At 25.4% G+C, this 18,321-nt stretch overlaps 3 protein-coding genes and 1 non-coding gene across 4 annotated transcripts; 2 read left to right on the forward strand and 2 right to left on the reverse strand.

Annotated features, from left to right (window-relative positions):
* Positions 1–1,116: 1,116 nt before the first annotated feature.
* Positions 1,117–2,962, forward strand: Rpi (Ribose-5-phosphate isomerase). The gene is made up of 6 exons (XM_072890258.1): positions 1,117–1,275; positions 1,364–1,424; positions 2,089–2,204; positions 2,303–2,436; positions 2,502–2,643; positions 2,718–2,962. Exons 1-6 carry the CDS (start codon positions 1,147–1,149, stop codon positions 2,913–2,915), a joined length of 780 nt encoding a protein of 259 aa, XP_072746359.1. The 5' UTR covers positions 1,117–1,146; the 3' UTR covers positions 2,916–2,962.
* A 1,125-nt stretch (positions 2,963–4,087) lies between these two features.
* On the reverse strand, positions 4,088–4,160 carry Trnak-uuu (transfer RNA lysine (anticodon UUU)). The gene has a single exon. It is a non-coding gene; the product is annotated as a tRNA-Lys (tRNA).
* Positions 4,161–8,215: 4,055 nt separating this feature from the next.
* Positions 8,216–11,425, forward strand: LOC140669066 (uncharacterized). The gene is made up of 4 exons (XM_072898553.1): positions 8,216–8,396; positions 10,451–10,528; positions 10,837–10,915; positions 11,168–11,425. Exons 1-4 carry the CDS (start codon positions 8,391–8,393, stop codon positions 11,374–11,376), a joined length of 372 nt encoding a protein of 123 aa, XP_072754654.1. The 5' UTR covers positions 8,216–8,390; the 3' UTR covers positions 11,377–11,425.
* Positions 11,426–12,260: 835 nt separating this feature from the next.
* Positions 12,261–17,253, reverse strand: LOC140669421 (uncharacterized). Its single transcript, XM_072899262.1, has 5 exons — positions 17,086–17,253; positions 16,293–16,427; positions 15,486–15,707; positions 13,150–13,394; positions 12,261–12,512 (listed from the first exon to the last, which is right to left on the reverse strand). Exons 1-5 carry the CDS (start codon positions 17,210–17,212, stop codon positions 12,261–12,263), a joined length of 981 nt encoding a protein of 326 aa, XP_072755363.1. The 5' UTR covers positions 17,213–17,253.
* Positions 17,254–18,321: the final 1,068 nt, after the last annotated feature.

Consider the following 18,321-nt stretch of genomic DNA (forward strand, 5'->3'; position numbering starts at 1 on the left):
TAAAAACGCCAATTAATTAACTGTTTTTTGAAGAAAGAATTTAATTTATTTGATCAACAAGCGAAAATATATTTTAAAGTCAAATTAGTAAAAATCATTGATTAAGATTATATTGAACATCTTTAATACTGAATCTATAGATTTTTTTTTAAATATAATCTCGATCACACAGGAATAGATCTCGGAGTTCTGAATGATATATGTCTTGCGAAAGATTTTTCTCTATGATGGAGTAGATAATTACAAGAATTAGCATGGGGAAATTCTACATGGATTTTTACCTGACTTTTAAGACGATAATGCTATGCAAATATGTATGATTACATGATTGCAACAAACGAAAGTGAGAGCGAATGAACAAATAAGAGAAGAAAAAAGAGAGAAAAAGAGTGTATTGATAATCGAAATCTTGTGCGTGATAGATACATTAAAACGGAAAGTGTTGATAAATATATTACTGCTAATAACTAATAGCGAGGAAGAGAAAGAATTCAAGTAAAGTCTTATATATAATAATTATTGAACTGTGTAAATTGTGTTTGGTTGTATTTTGTGTTATATTTCTGATGCTGAATATAATGGAAATTCAATCAAGATTTATGTGTTGCTAATTTTTATTTCCTACTAAATATGCATCAAACATTAATACATCTAGAAATCAAGATTTTTATGTTTATTTGACAAAGAATCAACACTTGAATATGGATTAATAATTAATAAATATTAATATAATATTAAGATAATTAATAAATATTTTTTATACGGAAATTAATTATTTATTTCTTTTTAACACACATATTCAATAAATTTTTTAAAACTTTATTCATTGTTTTATAAATCAAAACATCTGTTAGGCAAAATTTTATGTATTGCATATATAAAAAGAATGTGAACACAGTTTTTTTTGTATTGTCTCTTATTTAAATTAAAAAAAAAATTATATTCGAAATATTTAAAAAAATCGATTTTTTTAAAAGAACGATTTATCTCAATGCTTTAAAAAATCGATTTCTAACACTTATGTATGCACATGTGTTTCGTATACATACATATAAAAAATGTAACACTTTTCAGCTATTATTTTATTATGTATTTACTGTGCCTATGTGAGATATATACGTGTCATTTGCGTCCATATCAGTTCACATGGTCTGTTCGCCTGTTGAAATAGCCGCCAGATTATGGCACAGTGTCCCGAAGAGTTTATTAAAGATGGGTCCGCTCGACAAAGCTAAGAAAATTGCGGCTTATAAAGCCGTGAACGAATATGTTAAGGCAAGCTAGTTTATTTTAAAAAATTGTATATAATTGATCAGTTAGAGTGTATGAGGTTATATTAATATTCCAGTGAATCGTTTTTCAGAATAATACTGTGATCGGAATAGGTAGTGGGTCCACCGTGGTTTATGCCGTTGATAGACTTGGTAATGATGACGTTTTATCATATAATTATTTTCTTTGAGAATAATATATTTTGAACATTACGATATTTTAATCAGTTATGGATCGGTTTTTTTATATTATTTTAATTTCTCTTATTTCTTCAGGGAAACATTTAATTGTACATATTGATAAAACTATAAAAAAATATTCCATTATTATTTATATATTAAATTTTCTGTACATTAACATATATATATTTTTAGAAAAAAATATGTATACAGGAAAAATGCATTTTCTTGATATAAAGTTATTCTTAAAATAAATGATTCAATTAATGTTGTACCAATACGATGCATTGGCGTTAATATTTGTAAGAGATTATTTTCCTACTTTTAATTTAATTTTAAAATTTAAACTCTGATATTACAGTATATTTTATGCATTATTCTCTGGATTGTTTTATTGAAAAACATATGGCCAAATTAACATTTGACCTTTTCATCGATAGCTTCTGCATATTTTTTTATTCTTATTACATCAAAAATTCTACATAAAAAAATTCTGTATGTTAAATTGAGTTTTCTTTATCAATTGTAATAATACTTTAGTTATTGATTTTAATAAAATATAGCTTTTTTATTACATTTAAATATTTAATAAATATATTAGATTTTGAAAACATGCTTACAAAAATTTTGCTTTTAGCTGAACGTGTCAAGGAGGAAGGACTCAATGTAATCTGTATTCCTACATCATTTCAAGCTCGCCAACTTATACTAAATAATCATCTAACTTTAGGTGAATTGGAAACTAATCCAAAGGTAATTTCTGAAATGTTTAAATGTTTAAATATCATGTCTCTGCATTATACTTTTTATTATATTATGTACTTATAAACATGACTTTAACATGGTTACAGCTGGACTGTGCAATCGATGGAGCAGATGAAGTCGATGCTGAAATGAATCTCATCAAAGGTGGTGGAGGATGTTTATTACAAGAAAAAATTGTTGCTTCCTGTGCTCAAGAATTTGTTATTATAGCAGACTATATGTAAACATGATCTTTAATATTATCCACAAACATTATATAGTTTTCTTATATATTTTGCATTTCAGGAAAAACTCACAAAAGCTTGGCGAACAGTATAAAAAAGGAATTCCTATTGAAGTAATTCCTATGGCTTATGTGCCGATTCAACATAGAATTGAAAGAACATACGGAGGAACTGTAAAACTTAGACCGGGTGTGGCAAAAGCTGTAAGTATATGTTTTTATTAATCAAATTATTAAATATAAATAATATATAGATCTAATTTGTATTTTATTTACAGGGTCCAGTAATAACAGATAATGGTAACTTTATTTTGGACTGGCATTTTCCTCAAGGCTTAACTAATTGGAATGAAATTAATGAGGAAATATCTCTAATACCTGGAGTTGTAGAAACTGGTCTATTTATAAATATGGCTAAGAAAGTTTTCTTTGGTATGCCAGATGGTAGTGTGAAGGAACAAAGTTCAAACATTTAGATTTAATCAAGATGTATCAACAAATTACTATCATCTTTGGGCAATAATATTTTGTCTATAGCCTTATATATAATATTAGCAGCAAAGAATCTTTAATAATTTTTTTTTTAAATATTTTTATTGCATCATATATATATATATATATATATATATATATATATATATATATATATATATATATATATTATTTTAGTTGCATTGTCATTTTTTTATATTGTTTTTATGTTTTTCTTATTCGTTTATTATATATATAATCTCTATATATATATATATATAATAAACAATATATATACAATATATAATTATATATAATTATATATAATTAACTATATGTAATCTATATATATCTATAGATAGACAAAATTATCACAAAATTATATATATATATAATTTTGTAATAATTTTTTCTACATATCTATACATATGAATAAATTGTAATTATTTCTATAGTTAATCAAAGTTTGTCTTCTAACTTAATTGCTCAATATTCTTAAAAATATGTTTTGTGACAATGATACACATTGTTATGTATGAAATATGAAATTTATAGTACAAAATGATTACCTCAAAGTATATATACAATATACATATAATTATTTTAGAATGTGTGTATATATATATATATATATATATATATATATATATAATTATAAAATAAAACTTTAAATAAAATATGTACATGTTTACAAAATATATATTTGTTTATTTAATTTTATGCATCTAAAGAGATAAATGAAGATACACTCTATGATGTAAAAAAATAACATTCGGATTATATGTATATATATTAGTTTGCATCCTATATAGCACAAAAAGGTCAAAAGCATCTGAAGGATGATAAGATGTCTTTAAATTGTTTTCTAGATTTTTAGGAATAGGTGCTATGTGGGATCTCTTAGATTATTATTTAGATATATAATTTTTCAAGCACTATTGTATTGAACAGATGAGAAAATAGAATATGATAGCTGTATTTTTTAAAAATGTTTTGATGGGTTAAGTGAGATTAAGTGAATTGTGAGAAACAAACTTTAACATACTATTTCTTATTTAATTATTAATATTTAAAGCATGAATAAAGTTTTTAAAAATATATTACAGAAAAAGAAAATATATATACATCTACTGTGTAAATAGTATATATATGTTATTAGATATCACAAAAAATAAATCGCCCGAACAGGGACTCGAACCCTGGACCCTCAGATTAAAAGTCTGATGCTCTACCGACTGAGCTATCCGGGCGAACTTGAAAACTGTGTCGTTAATATTGTATTGCTAGTTTTGCTCACGATCGGTTATAGATAAATTATATGCATATATACATATATACATTCAGAATATACCAATTAACATTGTAATATTTTCTCTAATATTTGTACATATGTCATTAATATATTTATATTAAGTTAAAATAAGAACTGATATATATATATATATATATATATAAAGATTGATAAATATAAAATTCAACATTTTTACAACAATTTAATATTAAAATGACATTAAATAATATATTAAATGGTAGAAATTTTTTATATTGATAATGTACATACGTTGCTTTTTATATTCTATCATGTAAAAATAAAGTTTAAGAAATTGATAACAATTTGTTTTTTATAAAATTATAATAAATTTCTAATTTTTGAAATTAGAGAAATTGTTTTTAAAATTTTATTATTTTATTATATAGCTTATATTTATTTTAATTCTCTATCATCAAATAAAATAAATTTTTTTTTTCTGAAAAGTAAAAAATTTGATATTCCAAATTTAATAAAATTCAGATATATCTTTATTGAAATTGTATTCTATTTTTAATTCTATTTTTATTATTAAGTCTATTTTAATTATATTTATTCCAGCAATAGCTGTCAGCAAATGTTTTGAGAATCATCTCGTGTTTACGTATAACGTATAGACTGCTATAAATGTATGTATTTATTTTCCCCTTTATGTGAGATAGTTTATATATGTATTTTACATAAGGCACATTTCTTATTCATAAGTGATCTATTATGCAGTAAAGTGTAAGGAGCATTAAATGATTTACCGTTGTGCATTTACTTTAGTGGTGGCAGCATTTATATCTATCATAAAATTAAACGTCACTATTTATTTGAATAAAGCATTTTGGCTTTTCACATTATTTAAGCATTTAATCACAGCAATATACTATACAGCTATATATATAATATCTTGCGAGAATGATAATTTATAATTAAGTATTAAGAGAAGTTACTCTTTGCATAAATATGACTTTAAATATGTATATTGCGCATATGTGATTGAAATGAGTAATGTTTGAAATGTTGAACAAAATTACGAAATTTAATTCGTTCTTCCTGTCGTTTCATCTCTTTCGCAGTTTTCAAACATTTATCGTCGCGTCAGATAAGCATGTATAGTCGAAAATTCCAGCAAAAGAAAATAAGAAAAAATGGACAACCACTGGCGAACTAGGTTGAACGATTTAATCGTAACTCAGCGGGCTCTGATGTGGAAACGGTGTAAGTACTTAAGCTCGATTGTTTTTTCTATGATTTTTACACGAGGACTCTTACCCGGCCGACCTGTTATACTTCGCTTCCTGGCATCGATTTAATTGATAACTCTAATCCTCAGTTTCGATCACTTCACTTTTGACCTTTTTTGCATAGTCCAAATTTTTGTTTGTTGTACGCAAGTACTTGATGAATCCTACGTATATGAAATATTAGAAGAAGGTAATATTACATTTATTTATCATTCCTGTAAAACGTTTATTTGCATATCAATCTCGAGATATTATATGTACATACATCATACATATGGCCAAAAAGATCTCAATATGAAGGTAGTGTTTGATGTTTTCGTAACAATTATATAAATTATCATCTCTTTTATTTTTAATTTGTGTACCTATAATTATCTACAAAATATATTTTATAGATTTAATAATATATAATGCAGTATATATATGTAATTATATTATATACATTAAAGTAATTATAGTATAAAATATAATTGCTTTTATAATATTTTTAAAATTTACGTTACGAAATTTATCTCTGTTTTATAATATCTGATACAGTCTACGCACATTACATAACGTACAGCATGGACAGAGCTGATTTAATTTTGAAAATTCGTAAACTAACATTTCACTGTAGTATTAATTTTTCATATGTAAGAGAGTGACTTCGTTATTTATGATTTTATTTATACGTATGCGTGTACGATCCCCCGTTTCATCTACATTAAATTTTAATGACAGCCTCTTTGATAATTCCGAGTAAATTTTTGTAAACGAAATGTTCCTCCTTTTTAAGGGAAGTCGTCATTTACGAAGTGCAATTTTTTAACTCACAATTAAACAGCTAAATATAGTTAAATATAGTTAAATATAGAATTAAAATTGTATTAATATAACAAGTTCACTTAAATATGTAAACAAAAAATAAAATTTTATTATCTATTGACGTATGTTAAATTTAACGTGCAAAATGCTTTTTTATTTTAAATGCTTAATTCGAATCTATGAAGTATTAAATTGTCTCAAAATTTTTGGAATATATTTGATTTCAAATTGTCAGAGAATTTGATCAATATTTAGTACAATTAAAACGAATATGTTATATATTTTATCAAGTACTTACGCTTATATAGTAAAAAATTGGCCATGAAAAATAGATTAAAAATAGATATCGAATTGAAATCAAAATTGATTAAAGTAAAAGCAGGAAATAAATTCAGGAAAAATGGTATTTTAGTAGTATAGTGTTTCAATAATATAGTGTAATAATAATAACGTATAGTTCAGAAGGTATATTGGTTAAATGACCAAACTGGCACAATTAAGCTTATATTCATTTATTTGATGTTAAAACAAGCTTCTCATGATAACGACGACATTTCGACCTTTGGTTTAGGTCCTTATCAAGTCTTTTCAGACGATGAGCAATAATTATTACATAGTTATATATTACACATCACAAGCACACGTCAGAAAACCGACAATACGTATAGTATAATAATAACGTATAGTATAATAAAATTTTGAAATAACGTTTAAAATTAAATCACATTTGGAAACAATTAATATGTTATATGTGTACTGATACACAGTATGCTCTCAACAATTTATACAATATACATTGATTTTTATTTCGTATATTCTTTCAACATATAATTCAATTTTTATAGATTACGCGTTATATGAACAAAAAAAATCTATCACTCGTTATTGTATTGCAAAATAAATTTAGATGCAGCGTATCAAATTGCTCTGTAATTTGCAACCAATTAGTATAGTATCATAACGAAGTGCGAGAACGAAAATTCTCTCACGGACGATATATAGTAAAATAGTAGGATGTCAATATACTGTTGAAATTTCTGTTAAATCGTGTGACTTATGACAACTTATGATCCGTGAATCTTAAGGAGCAACATGTTCTGGATCTACCTAGGAATTGCATAAGATGCATATCCCGTGAATAGTCACGAATACAATATAATCTAATATCTAATAATAGCGGAAAATTATGCGAACTAAGAGAGTTATGCAAATATATCTTCCGACAAACAGAAATAGAAAATAATTTAATATCTTTTAAATATAAAAAGTTTTAAAGTCTTTTAAGTAATGGAAGAAAAAATATTCTTTTCCTTCTCTCTCTCTCTCTCTCTCTCTCTCTCACACACACACAGAAAAAAAAGAAAATAATTTACAATTACATGAGGTTAAATATTTAAATGTATTAAGAAAATTCCAATAAAATTTAATTTATTTATAATTTTTTCTTAATAGAGAAAAAGAATGAGAGAGAGAGAGAGAGAAAGAGAGAGAGAGAGAGAGTGAAATAATGACTTATTCTGATTATTTATATTCCAATTATTTAAATTCTCCTTTATTATATAAATTATATAAATTCTAGTTATATTCTGATAATTATAAAATAACCATTATATTGTTATTAATATTGTATATTGTTATTAATATTACACTTTATCTTCCTCCTCTCTGACTCTATGCAAAATTTCTGTGCATCTTTAGCAGAATTTAACAATGAAAGAGGAGGATGCTTGCGAAGTTAAATTAGAAGTACATTAGTAAGTCAGCTACAAAATCTAGATGCATCCTTGGTACAGAAGAGTGTTTTGAAGTGTGAAATATGATCGTTGCCCGCGCTCTTGCGGTCATGCGTTCTCCAGGCTTGCATTCACCCCCGTGGCGTTTATCGCAATGGAGGGGTTAACGGGGTTTGTATTTGAAGAGCAGCCGCGCGATTTTGCCTCTCAAACGAGACGGAGAAGCCACGGCTTCAACCGCGCGTAATAACCTTTTGGCAAACGAAATCCGTGAAATCCGTACTACTGATAGTAGATTGAGAACGTAATTTTTGTCGAAGAGTTGTCGCTTCAGGGGTGCGCTTCAGAATCTTGAAGAATCTCAAGGTTTTGAAAACTTTTCGGTCAAAAGAAGATCTCAATATGAAGGTAGTGTTTGATGTTTTCGTAACAAGTATAAAATTGTTAAATTCAATTTTACACATTTTTATATAGTGACTAAAATTGATTTTATTCAATATTGTATAATAATACATTATTTCTAATAGAAATATTTCTAATAGGAAATGTGTCATATGTTTCAACAATAAAAATAAATTTTAATATATTAATTTTTTAAATATACAGGGTGTATCGTGCAGGGTGTATCGTGCAGGGTGTTACATGATGTTACTAACCGATATTCTTTTAAAGGCAGATTGCCAAATCTTTAAAAATGATTCTTCCTCAGCGAAAATTTTGTGACAATAATTTTCGAGTTATAAATGATTGAAAAAAGGGTTTCTTGAAAACTAAACTTATGGAATTAAAAGATTAATATATTTACAGTCTTCAGTTAATTTCAGGTGGAATATATAATAATTTACTTTAATATAATTTTATTTTAAGGTTTATTATTAGTTATAAAGATATATAATGACAAAAATTAAAAGTTAGTTTGCAAGAAATAATAATTATGCTCGACATTTTTGCTAAAGAAAAATCGCCTTCAATTGATGAAAGAATCCGTTCTTAAAAAGATATTTGACAATTATGGTACACTTTGTATATATATGTTATATATTTCCTTGAAAATATTTTTATTAATATACAAAATAAGATGCATATATATTTATGTAAAAATAATTTGTGAAATTTATTTCTTTATAAAGATTCTAGAAAATACATTTTATTATAATCAAAAATGTAGAGAGAAAGTAGATAAACACATAAGTATAATTTAACTCAAAAAAAAGAATTTTTTTAATAAGAAAAGAAAAATATAATTAATTAATTAAATACATATTAAAAAATTTATTTATTTTTATAATTGATTCTATATATATAAAAAAATTGAAAGGAAACTCACATACTTTACAATGTAATTTTGAATACTCTTTCACGTTTTGCGAATGCAATGCCTGCAGTTCTTTTGATTGCTAAAGCTATTATTTTCGTGATATATGTATACATATATATAAATTATTTAAACACCTGTCAATAGCACAAACTAATTATTTTAATCAAATACATAAATTTAAATGCATATACAATAATTGTTGTTTTTATTGAATATTTAAACTTATATAACACAATGACTATCAGTTTCAGTAAATATAAATATAAAAGATCATATTATTTTTAATTAAATAATTGAGAGAAGTATAGTAAATTTTAAATATAGATAGACAATAGTTAGACAATAGTTAGAAAAAAAGAAAATTATATTCTCGAATAATTAAATAAAAAGCTTTTACATTTTAACAAAAATTCTACATAATTGTGACTTATTTACTAATACATTTAACATTAGTTTTAAAAAATACTAATAGATTTAATATTATTTAAAAAAAAATAATATTTGCAATGTATTTTAATAATGTTGTAAGTAAAAGAAAATCATTTCCGAACCAAAAAAATACATATTTATTGGAGCATAAAAATGCTTCATACATATATATATATATACACATATTACTATTAGAATAATGTTTAATATATGTTTTATACATATTGTGTGTCGATAGTTTTACTATGAAATAACAAAGATTTCCGAAAATTTTTAAAAAAACAGACGCATATTTAGGAATAATACTAGAAATAATAATAACTTTATTTTTTCATTCTGATATTGTACAAATTGATTACTGGGAAATTCGCTTGTATTACATTAAGAGATATGCAAAGAAAATTATTATCGATTATCTTCTTTAAGTTAATTAAACCAAATCAAGTGTGTTTTGTATGGTGTGTCAAATAATGCTATAACTTTACTAATTGTTAATTAAACATTGTGTAAATTGATCTAGAAAGCCTAAGCAGCTTAACAGTCGGATTTACGGGATCTGTGTGATGCTTACATAACTAAATATTTGTTACAAACGATTCACATAAATGCACTGCTTGCCTCCGTCATTATTTTTATTACATCATTCGCAATATTATTATAAAAAATACCAAAAATAGTTTTACATTTATTAATCTCTTTTTTTTTTGTTTCGCAGATTACTGAATATCTTTGTTGCATGCTGGCTTGCATGTGTCTACTGCAGATGGTAAATACTGAGATTTCGAGAGATAAGGTAAGATTTTAACGAATAATTTTTTCAATTTATGTCTGTTTAGTGCATCTTACAAAAATATATTTCAATCAATTATTATATACAGAAAAATCTTTTAAAATTTAGTAAAATATGACAGAAATATCGCGAGAGAGTACTAAATTTTATTTTAAAACATACATCTTACATTTAGATACATAAATAATTTAATAGAATCTGAGAAACATTTTGCATATCAAAGATATCGAATAACAACGATTGAATTTGGCGTCTCAAAAAGATAAAAGTATTGCTAATAAGGATGTGATTGACAGAAATCACTTTTGCAGATCGAACGTCAGCTTTTAGATGCTCTTATGATGGAGAATACAATCAAGCCAAAGAGACCGTTTTGCAATGCTTTTACGGGTAAGAATTAATTTAAATTTTTCAACAGCTATACAATAATAATTTATAAATATTATAATTTTGTAGTATAAAAATAATTTATGTTATAATATAAATATTATTAATTATTTTTTATAATAACTAAAATTCTTTGCTAGAGTTTCTATAAAAATACTTGTATAAGATGAATTATAAAGTAGCATACTCTCTCTTTTTCCATACAAACTTTAGTGAATAAAAATTTAGTAATCAAGTACTTTCGGTTTCTTGTAGGATGTGGCAGATTTGTTTCGGAGAAGAAAAGAGAAGAGACGAAGGAACGTACTTCTACGCTGCTTCATTTATTTAAAACGCTCCTGAATACCGCTAAGCAAAATAATTGGAACGCGATTGATCGTGAGGAATATGACAATCAATTACAACAGATGCCGCAAGTTTATTTCTCGAATCGAATGCCCCTACGTAACAGACAGGAAAGTTAATTTTGATGGACACAACTCGACGCTTAAGTGTCGTCAGTATTCTCTAAAAGACAGAATTATATATATTTTTTTATTTCTAAATGTATGTTATATATATTCATTTATAATATTAATATTATAAGATCAAAATTAATATTTATTTATTAATATTAAACATATTCAATAAAAATAATGTTATCGAAATAATATTATTGGTTTTATATAAAATTTTTTTTCTCGAAAACATGGATGTAATTATAATTATGTATAGTTTCTTTTGTAGAATATAGTTATATCTCCTTGCATTTATTTTACATCTACCTCTTAATGACTATTTATTATACATATTTAGTTTTGCTTCTGGTTATAATTAAACAAATGCAAACGATAGAATTATATAATTATGTCATTACATTTTATTTTATTTTACATATAACTTTCAGGGGAATTTTATCGCTACAAAATGTATTGTCCACAAAAAAAAACAAACATGTAATCATTATAGTATCGGTGCGCTATAGCTAGAATAGAATTAGAAATATTTATTTACTCTATTAAATATTTATTTCTTTATAGAGGCTTTTAAATAGTTTATTTATATATATTTGTATGAATCTTTTTAATCATCCCTTTCAATTATCTCTTCAAATGAAAGCTCTTAATTAATTTGCTGTTAGTAAGCCAGATTTCTTTAATAATTGTTAAGTTATATGGTTTATACTCATTAAATCCTATAAAATCTCTTATCCAGTTAATTAATATTTAAAATAATTTAATTAATTAATTCGTTCTTTTCTAACTTTTTTTAAAATAAATTATAACACATTTTTTTTAATAATAACAGAGTATACTTGTTGTTTAACAAGTGTTATTTTTTGAAAATTAAGTAACTTATCTTAAGTAATTTACAGATAAACATTAAGTTTTATTAGCACGCTTCCATTCCACATGTATTTTACATTCTTTAAATATTCTTGCGATATGGTTGATAACGATTTTGATCGAATAACTTGTCTGGAAATACTCAGCCCGACACATTCTGGATTATCTGTCTCTCCGGCGGGTCTACCCCAGAAATATTCTGTGCAAAGTGTAGCCGGATCCCATATTCGAGATCGTCGATCTTCGCGCACGCCTTCCAGAGAATGATCCAAAACCTGCCGAATCGCAATATATCAATATATTTAATACATATAAATTATTTTAAATTAATTAATTAAATTTTTTTTACATTTTATCCGCGTTGGCTCTCACTAGACTATTTTATCATTAGGTTGTAATATTTAGAGCCTTATTTGTATTGTCAATTATTTTTTATTAATTATTTTATTTATTAAAGTACATTGCGAAAAATGTCACATCTAGATAGAATATCTTGGGAAAACAAGAGAGTTATCATTGACTTTAATTGACTAATTTCTTTAATAATATTTAAAAAATTATAAATATATATATATATATATATATATATATATATATATATATATGTCACAACTTTTTAATTTGTTTTGAAATCATTCGATTGCATTAGAAAGTTTTGTTTGAGTTTGTTCTTCGACAGTCTTTCGTACCGCAACCGTGATAAAGATTTGATACGACGTCTCGATGGCCTCTTCCTGTTTTTTTTCCCTATCGAAGAGCTACCCACTCGCAGACTCTTTCTCTTTTATGCTTCGCGCAATTGCATTACTCACAATCCCTTGTGAAATCTTACTTTACTCGGTCGCATTACCGATTTATTTCCGAAGTCGTCCAACTCGGGAGGACATTCATTCCCGTTGTGCTCTTACGTACCTCGAGACGGATCCTGTGTGGAAAGGGCCACGTGAGAATGGCATCATAACGACCGCGTGTTAATCCGACCCCCACAAAGATCGTGCCGTCTGGAAAATATTTTGGCGTGATTTTTAGATACATGGCATAACCGCTTCGACCTGTGTAAAAAGTAGAACTGCGTATCGAGCGGCCGGTTTGCCAGTTCATCAACATCTCGTCAAAGTTTTTTACCTGCCAATAATAGACGAAAGCATTTGCCGGACCTGTAGATAAGAGTTGCTTGTTAATTTTGAATTTTACTCTTAACAGTCTATGTTAACGTAACGTTTGACAGTCCTCTTCCCTTGTTTATCTTTTTTTAACTTTCATACGAAGGCTTTTGTGATATATATCAAATAATGTATTTTCTAATATATCTCTCGTAGTTTTTTTTTTTTTTTTTAGTAAGTTGAGACTAACTAAGCTTTAGATAAGAAACCTTTTCAATAAATTTGAATTAATTTGAAGAATTTGACTGGCAAATTTATTTAAGATTAAAAGTTAATTTAAAGTCAGTCTTAAATATTAAGCAACGGCAAAAATCAAATATCTTAAATATTAAACATTTAATCAATTAATCAACTTTTTATTTAAAAAGTCTGTCTAAATATTAGAAGATTTTTCATTAAGCTATACAACATGTATGTGAATTTTGAAATATTTATATACGTAATGCAAAAATAATTTTTTATGTTGACATCAATGTTTTTACCACAATCGCCCATATTTATTTATAGATGACATCTAATAAATAATGTTTATCAAATATAATAACGGTTATAGTTTAATAATGTTATTATTTACAGTAATTATACAATGGCTTTCACAGATTTCTTAGTGGATTACGTTTTTCCTCTTTTAAAACAATAGAAAGAGAATAATGTAAAGTTAATCGTATACTGCAACTCGAAATAAATCTGGTACTTTGTTGTACCATTCATTTCGATTGAATCATGTTTATTCTGACTAAGCTTTAGCTTTGTCACGTGGGCGCTTTCTACGGACAAGGCGAACTTTACGCAACGTGCCTCCAACAAATCCACATTTGCATGAAACCACATATCTCTTACATACAAATGCTTAGCTTAGACTCGGAAGTAACAATGCATATTATGCAAGAAATGCAAGAATTCTACACACGCAGAATCTCCATTATATTTTTGGTCATTATTCTAGAATGACATTTACATTATGCGATAACACATGCGAAATTAAAATATGTTTTGTAATGTGCTTAACTTTAATTTCTTAGAAAATAGATTATATATTTTTATTTTAATTATAAGCGATTAAAAATAAAGTCTAACGAAGCAAATATAGAAGCATAGAAACAAGAAAAATAATCCTAGGTATGAAAATAATCCTATAGGTATGAACAAAACAAAATTTTGAAAACATAAAAACGCAAAAAGTTAATAAGAAATAATAATAAAAAAAATTAACAGAACACTCTGAAAAAATATAAGTTATAATAAGCTCAGTTTACGTCTAAACGGTCCTTAGTGACGAAAATATAAATTTAAAACGGTATAAACAACGAAAACATTGAATATAAACGATAATTGAAAATAACAATTAAAAACGCAGATATACAATATAATTAAAACAATATTAAAACTAATAAATATTATTAATTCATGTTAAATTTTATAAAAGTTTTTTTTTATTTGAAAATGAACTCAATTTAGCCTTTTGTACTTTTGGAATGCAATCATATTACTAAACTGCTTGTCCACTGACAATTTTAACTCATGTTTTAATGATCATAACATTTCATATTAATTATTAAATTTTTTGAATAAATGATATTTTGATTTATATTTAAAAAATATTTGCAAATTTCTTCTGCAACATATGCAAACATTGATTCTTGCAAAATCAAATTTCAATAATTAATATAAAATAAAATTTTAAAAATTATTTTTAGTTCTTTTTTTTAGATACTATACAATATTACTATATATTTAATTGTAGTTTAGGCCTATTATAAAATGGTTATTTGTTCTTTAGCAATCAAGTTTATTTACGTATGTAACTACTATCACTTATATGTGCGTTACAGAATAGAATGTTACATAGTAGCAGAGGCACTTGCAAAGTTTTGAGAACTTTAGACCCACCAGTTGCTGAAGAACTACTCTGTGCTTAGCTGAGAGCGCAAAGTTAACTTCAGGCTACTGTTATTAAGAACTGCATGTTAATAAACAGGTGTTTTTTCGTCTTCAGAAATTTTCAAAAATTTATCATATAGTAATCTTAATATTATTTTTATTTTAAAATATATACTAGAATTAATTCATAATGATTGCACTAACCATTTGCCGTTGATAAATTTTGTACAGTGTTGTTGAATTTATCGATCTCATCTTGCCTCGGTGACAAATAATCATCTAATGTTCCTTCATAAAAATTAGCGTTTTGCACATTTTTTAAATAATCTGGCTGCTGTTCCAAAATATTGTAAAGTAACCATTTAATATCCGCAAATTCTTGGATTAATTTTTTTTCCAGCCTCGCAAACTTTTCATCCATCGCCTCTAGAAGCATATATTTTATAAATTACAATTATAAATTATAAATTACAATTAAACTTTCTCCGTGTATACTAAGGATTATCTTTATTTTAATAAAAAAATGTAATCGACTTCTAAAGTTCAATTTGGCATTGAATGTGATTGTCTTTATTGAATATTGTATTACTTATTATAAATTAATATTTTTCTACAAACAGTTAATATGAAAACAGAGCGATTAAGAGAATTAATATTTAGTTTTGGTACACAAGGTTAAATTCGTGCCCGGTGCGCCAATCAATTTCGCAGAATTTAATTTCTGCAAAACCGATGCAAAACCATCCACGTTTGGCTCTTAATCACTTTGTTTTCATATTAGTTATTATTTGTAAACATTAAAAAAGCCTTATTAGTTTCAATAATTTAATATTTTTTTCTTATTAGATACCAAAATTATACAATATTATTCTATAATTCGTTCTTTTTTATCTGATATCATATGTTAAAATCGGCTTGGGAAGTCATAAAGATTTTAACGCAATGCATTAAGTATATACATTTAATATATTAATTAAACTATATTTAATACTTATTTTGATTTTCACTCACTTGCCTTACAAGCTCCAGTGAGTACTGTTGTAACAGTAGCACGTGCATTCGCGACTACATCTTCCGTTGCAATCTTACAAATAGTATGCTGCGTTTCTGTGACATCGTCGTTGGTGACATTGGCCTCAATCGTGGCTAAAAATTGCAGTAAAATGTATCGCAGATATATTTACTAAAAAGCAGAAAGAGAGAGAAAGAGAGAGAGAGAGAGAGAGAGAGAGAGAGAGAGAGAAAGAGAGAGAAGGAGAGTGCACCAAAGATTAATTAAAAGAAGTTGTGGATAAATAAATATTTATTTTTTAAAATTATAAATTGTAATTGTGTGTAAAATTATTAAATATACTATATTTACTATATTTTATTATATTTACTACAATTATTTTTCTCAATATATTTTCAATATTTTGTATCTTTCTCTATTTTTATTTTAAATTACTGCGAATTAAACAAACTTGTATTATTTAACATAGATGTACTATATAATAATATGTTAGGCATACACAGTCTTCTTCATCTTAAAATCTGTTTGAACCGTTTATGAAATAAATGTAAGGAATATTAAAAAAAAGAAACAAAATTAGTTATAATTTTTATTCTATTATTTTCATATATCAAGTTTTAATTTAACTTTGTAAATTTAAAATTAAATTATTTGTCAATGTTTAAATTATCTTTTTAGTTTTGAGTTACAGCACAATATTAAGATAAAAAGTTTTCAATTAAATCAATATTTTATAACATCGATTCTAATTGAAAATAAAATTACACAAGATTAATAACATTTCACACTTACGTATTTTTTGCAAAGATTCACTCGAACCACTGCATGTCAAGTAAAACGTACCAAGATAAAACAATAATATAAAACAATGCATGATCGTCGACATTTTATCGCACGTAATTGCACATTGTGAATTCATCTTCGATGAATCGTTCTGTGACTGAAATTAAAAGCGTTTGACTCCGAACGATGGTAGCTTCGACTTGCTCTCAAAAATAGATTTTATCGTCTTTTTCCCATTCGATAAAAGCGCAACGAAGAAAAATTATGTAGATAATGTAGATGATTAAAATTTTTCATTAAACATATTTAATATATTTAATAAAGATTAATTTTTATTGCGTGACTCATATGTGTGATAAAATTTTATTTTTTTAATAATAATATTTTTGATATTTTATAATATTTTTATGTTTAATTTCTGAATTGTAATGTATTAAATGTATATTTTTAATTAAAAAAGTAAATAAATATTTAAGCTAAAATATTTTTATTTAAATATTTTTATTTCATTATTTAAAGAAACGAGAAGTTGAATAAATTATACATAAAATATCTTTTCTAACGAAATTGTAATTTACAAATTATGAAATATATTGAATGAAGAAAAAATCCTTAATTATTTTAAAAGTTTCACGTATATATCAGATTAGATCTATTTACATTTGAGTTATATGCTCACTGTTTTTGATCCTTCATTCTATTTGGATATTCTTTCTTTATCCGCATCTGTGTTGCTAGTTGTTAAAATCTGCGATAATTGACCTTGTTGATTTTCATTGTCTTCTTAATTTCTATACATTAAATATTGACAAAAATAAAATTTATTATTGGATTTATCACATACAACTGAAATTAGAAATAAAGAGAAATACGACACACACACATATGTGTGTGTGTGTGTGTGTGTGTGTGTGTATATATATAATACATTAGAGAATTATAAAAAAATTATATAGATATAATAACAACAAATTCTCTCTAATTAATTTTTTGCTTAGTCTATAGCTAATTGTAAGAGATTCTCTGTAGAACTCTTGTTTGTCATAGAACACTAAACTTCTTACATTGTACCTTTGTAATAAATCTTTTTTTTTGTAATTCTAATCAATTAGCCTCGTATAATTTTAGTGCAATTAAAAAATTTAAATCGATTTTTGTCATCTTCCTGCAATCATGTTATTGTTAGTCCAATTTACAGTGAGACTTAATAATTGTTAAGTCTCACTGTAAATTTATTTTGTGGAA

The sequence above is a fragment of the Anoplolepis gracilipes genome, chromosome 1, assembly GCF_047496725.1.
Source record: "Anoplolepis gracilipes chromosome 1, ASM4749672v1, whole genome shotgun sequence".
Classification (NCBI taxonomy): Eukaryota; Metazoa; Arthropoda; class Insecta; order Hymenoptera; family Formicidae; genus Anoplolepis; species Anoplolepis gracilipes.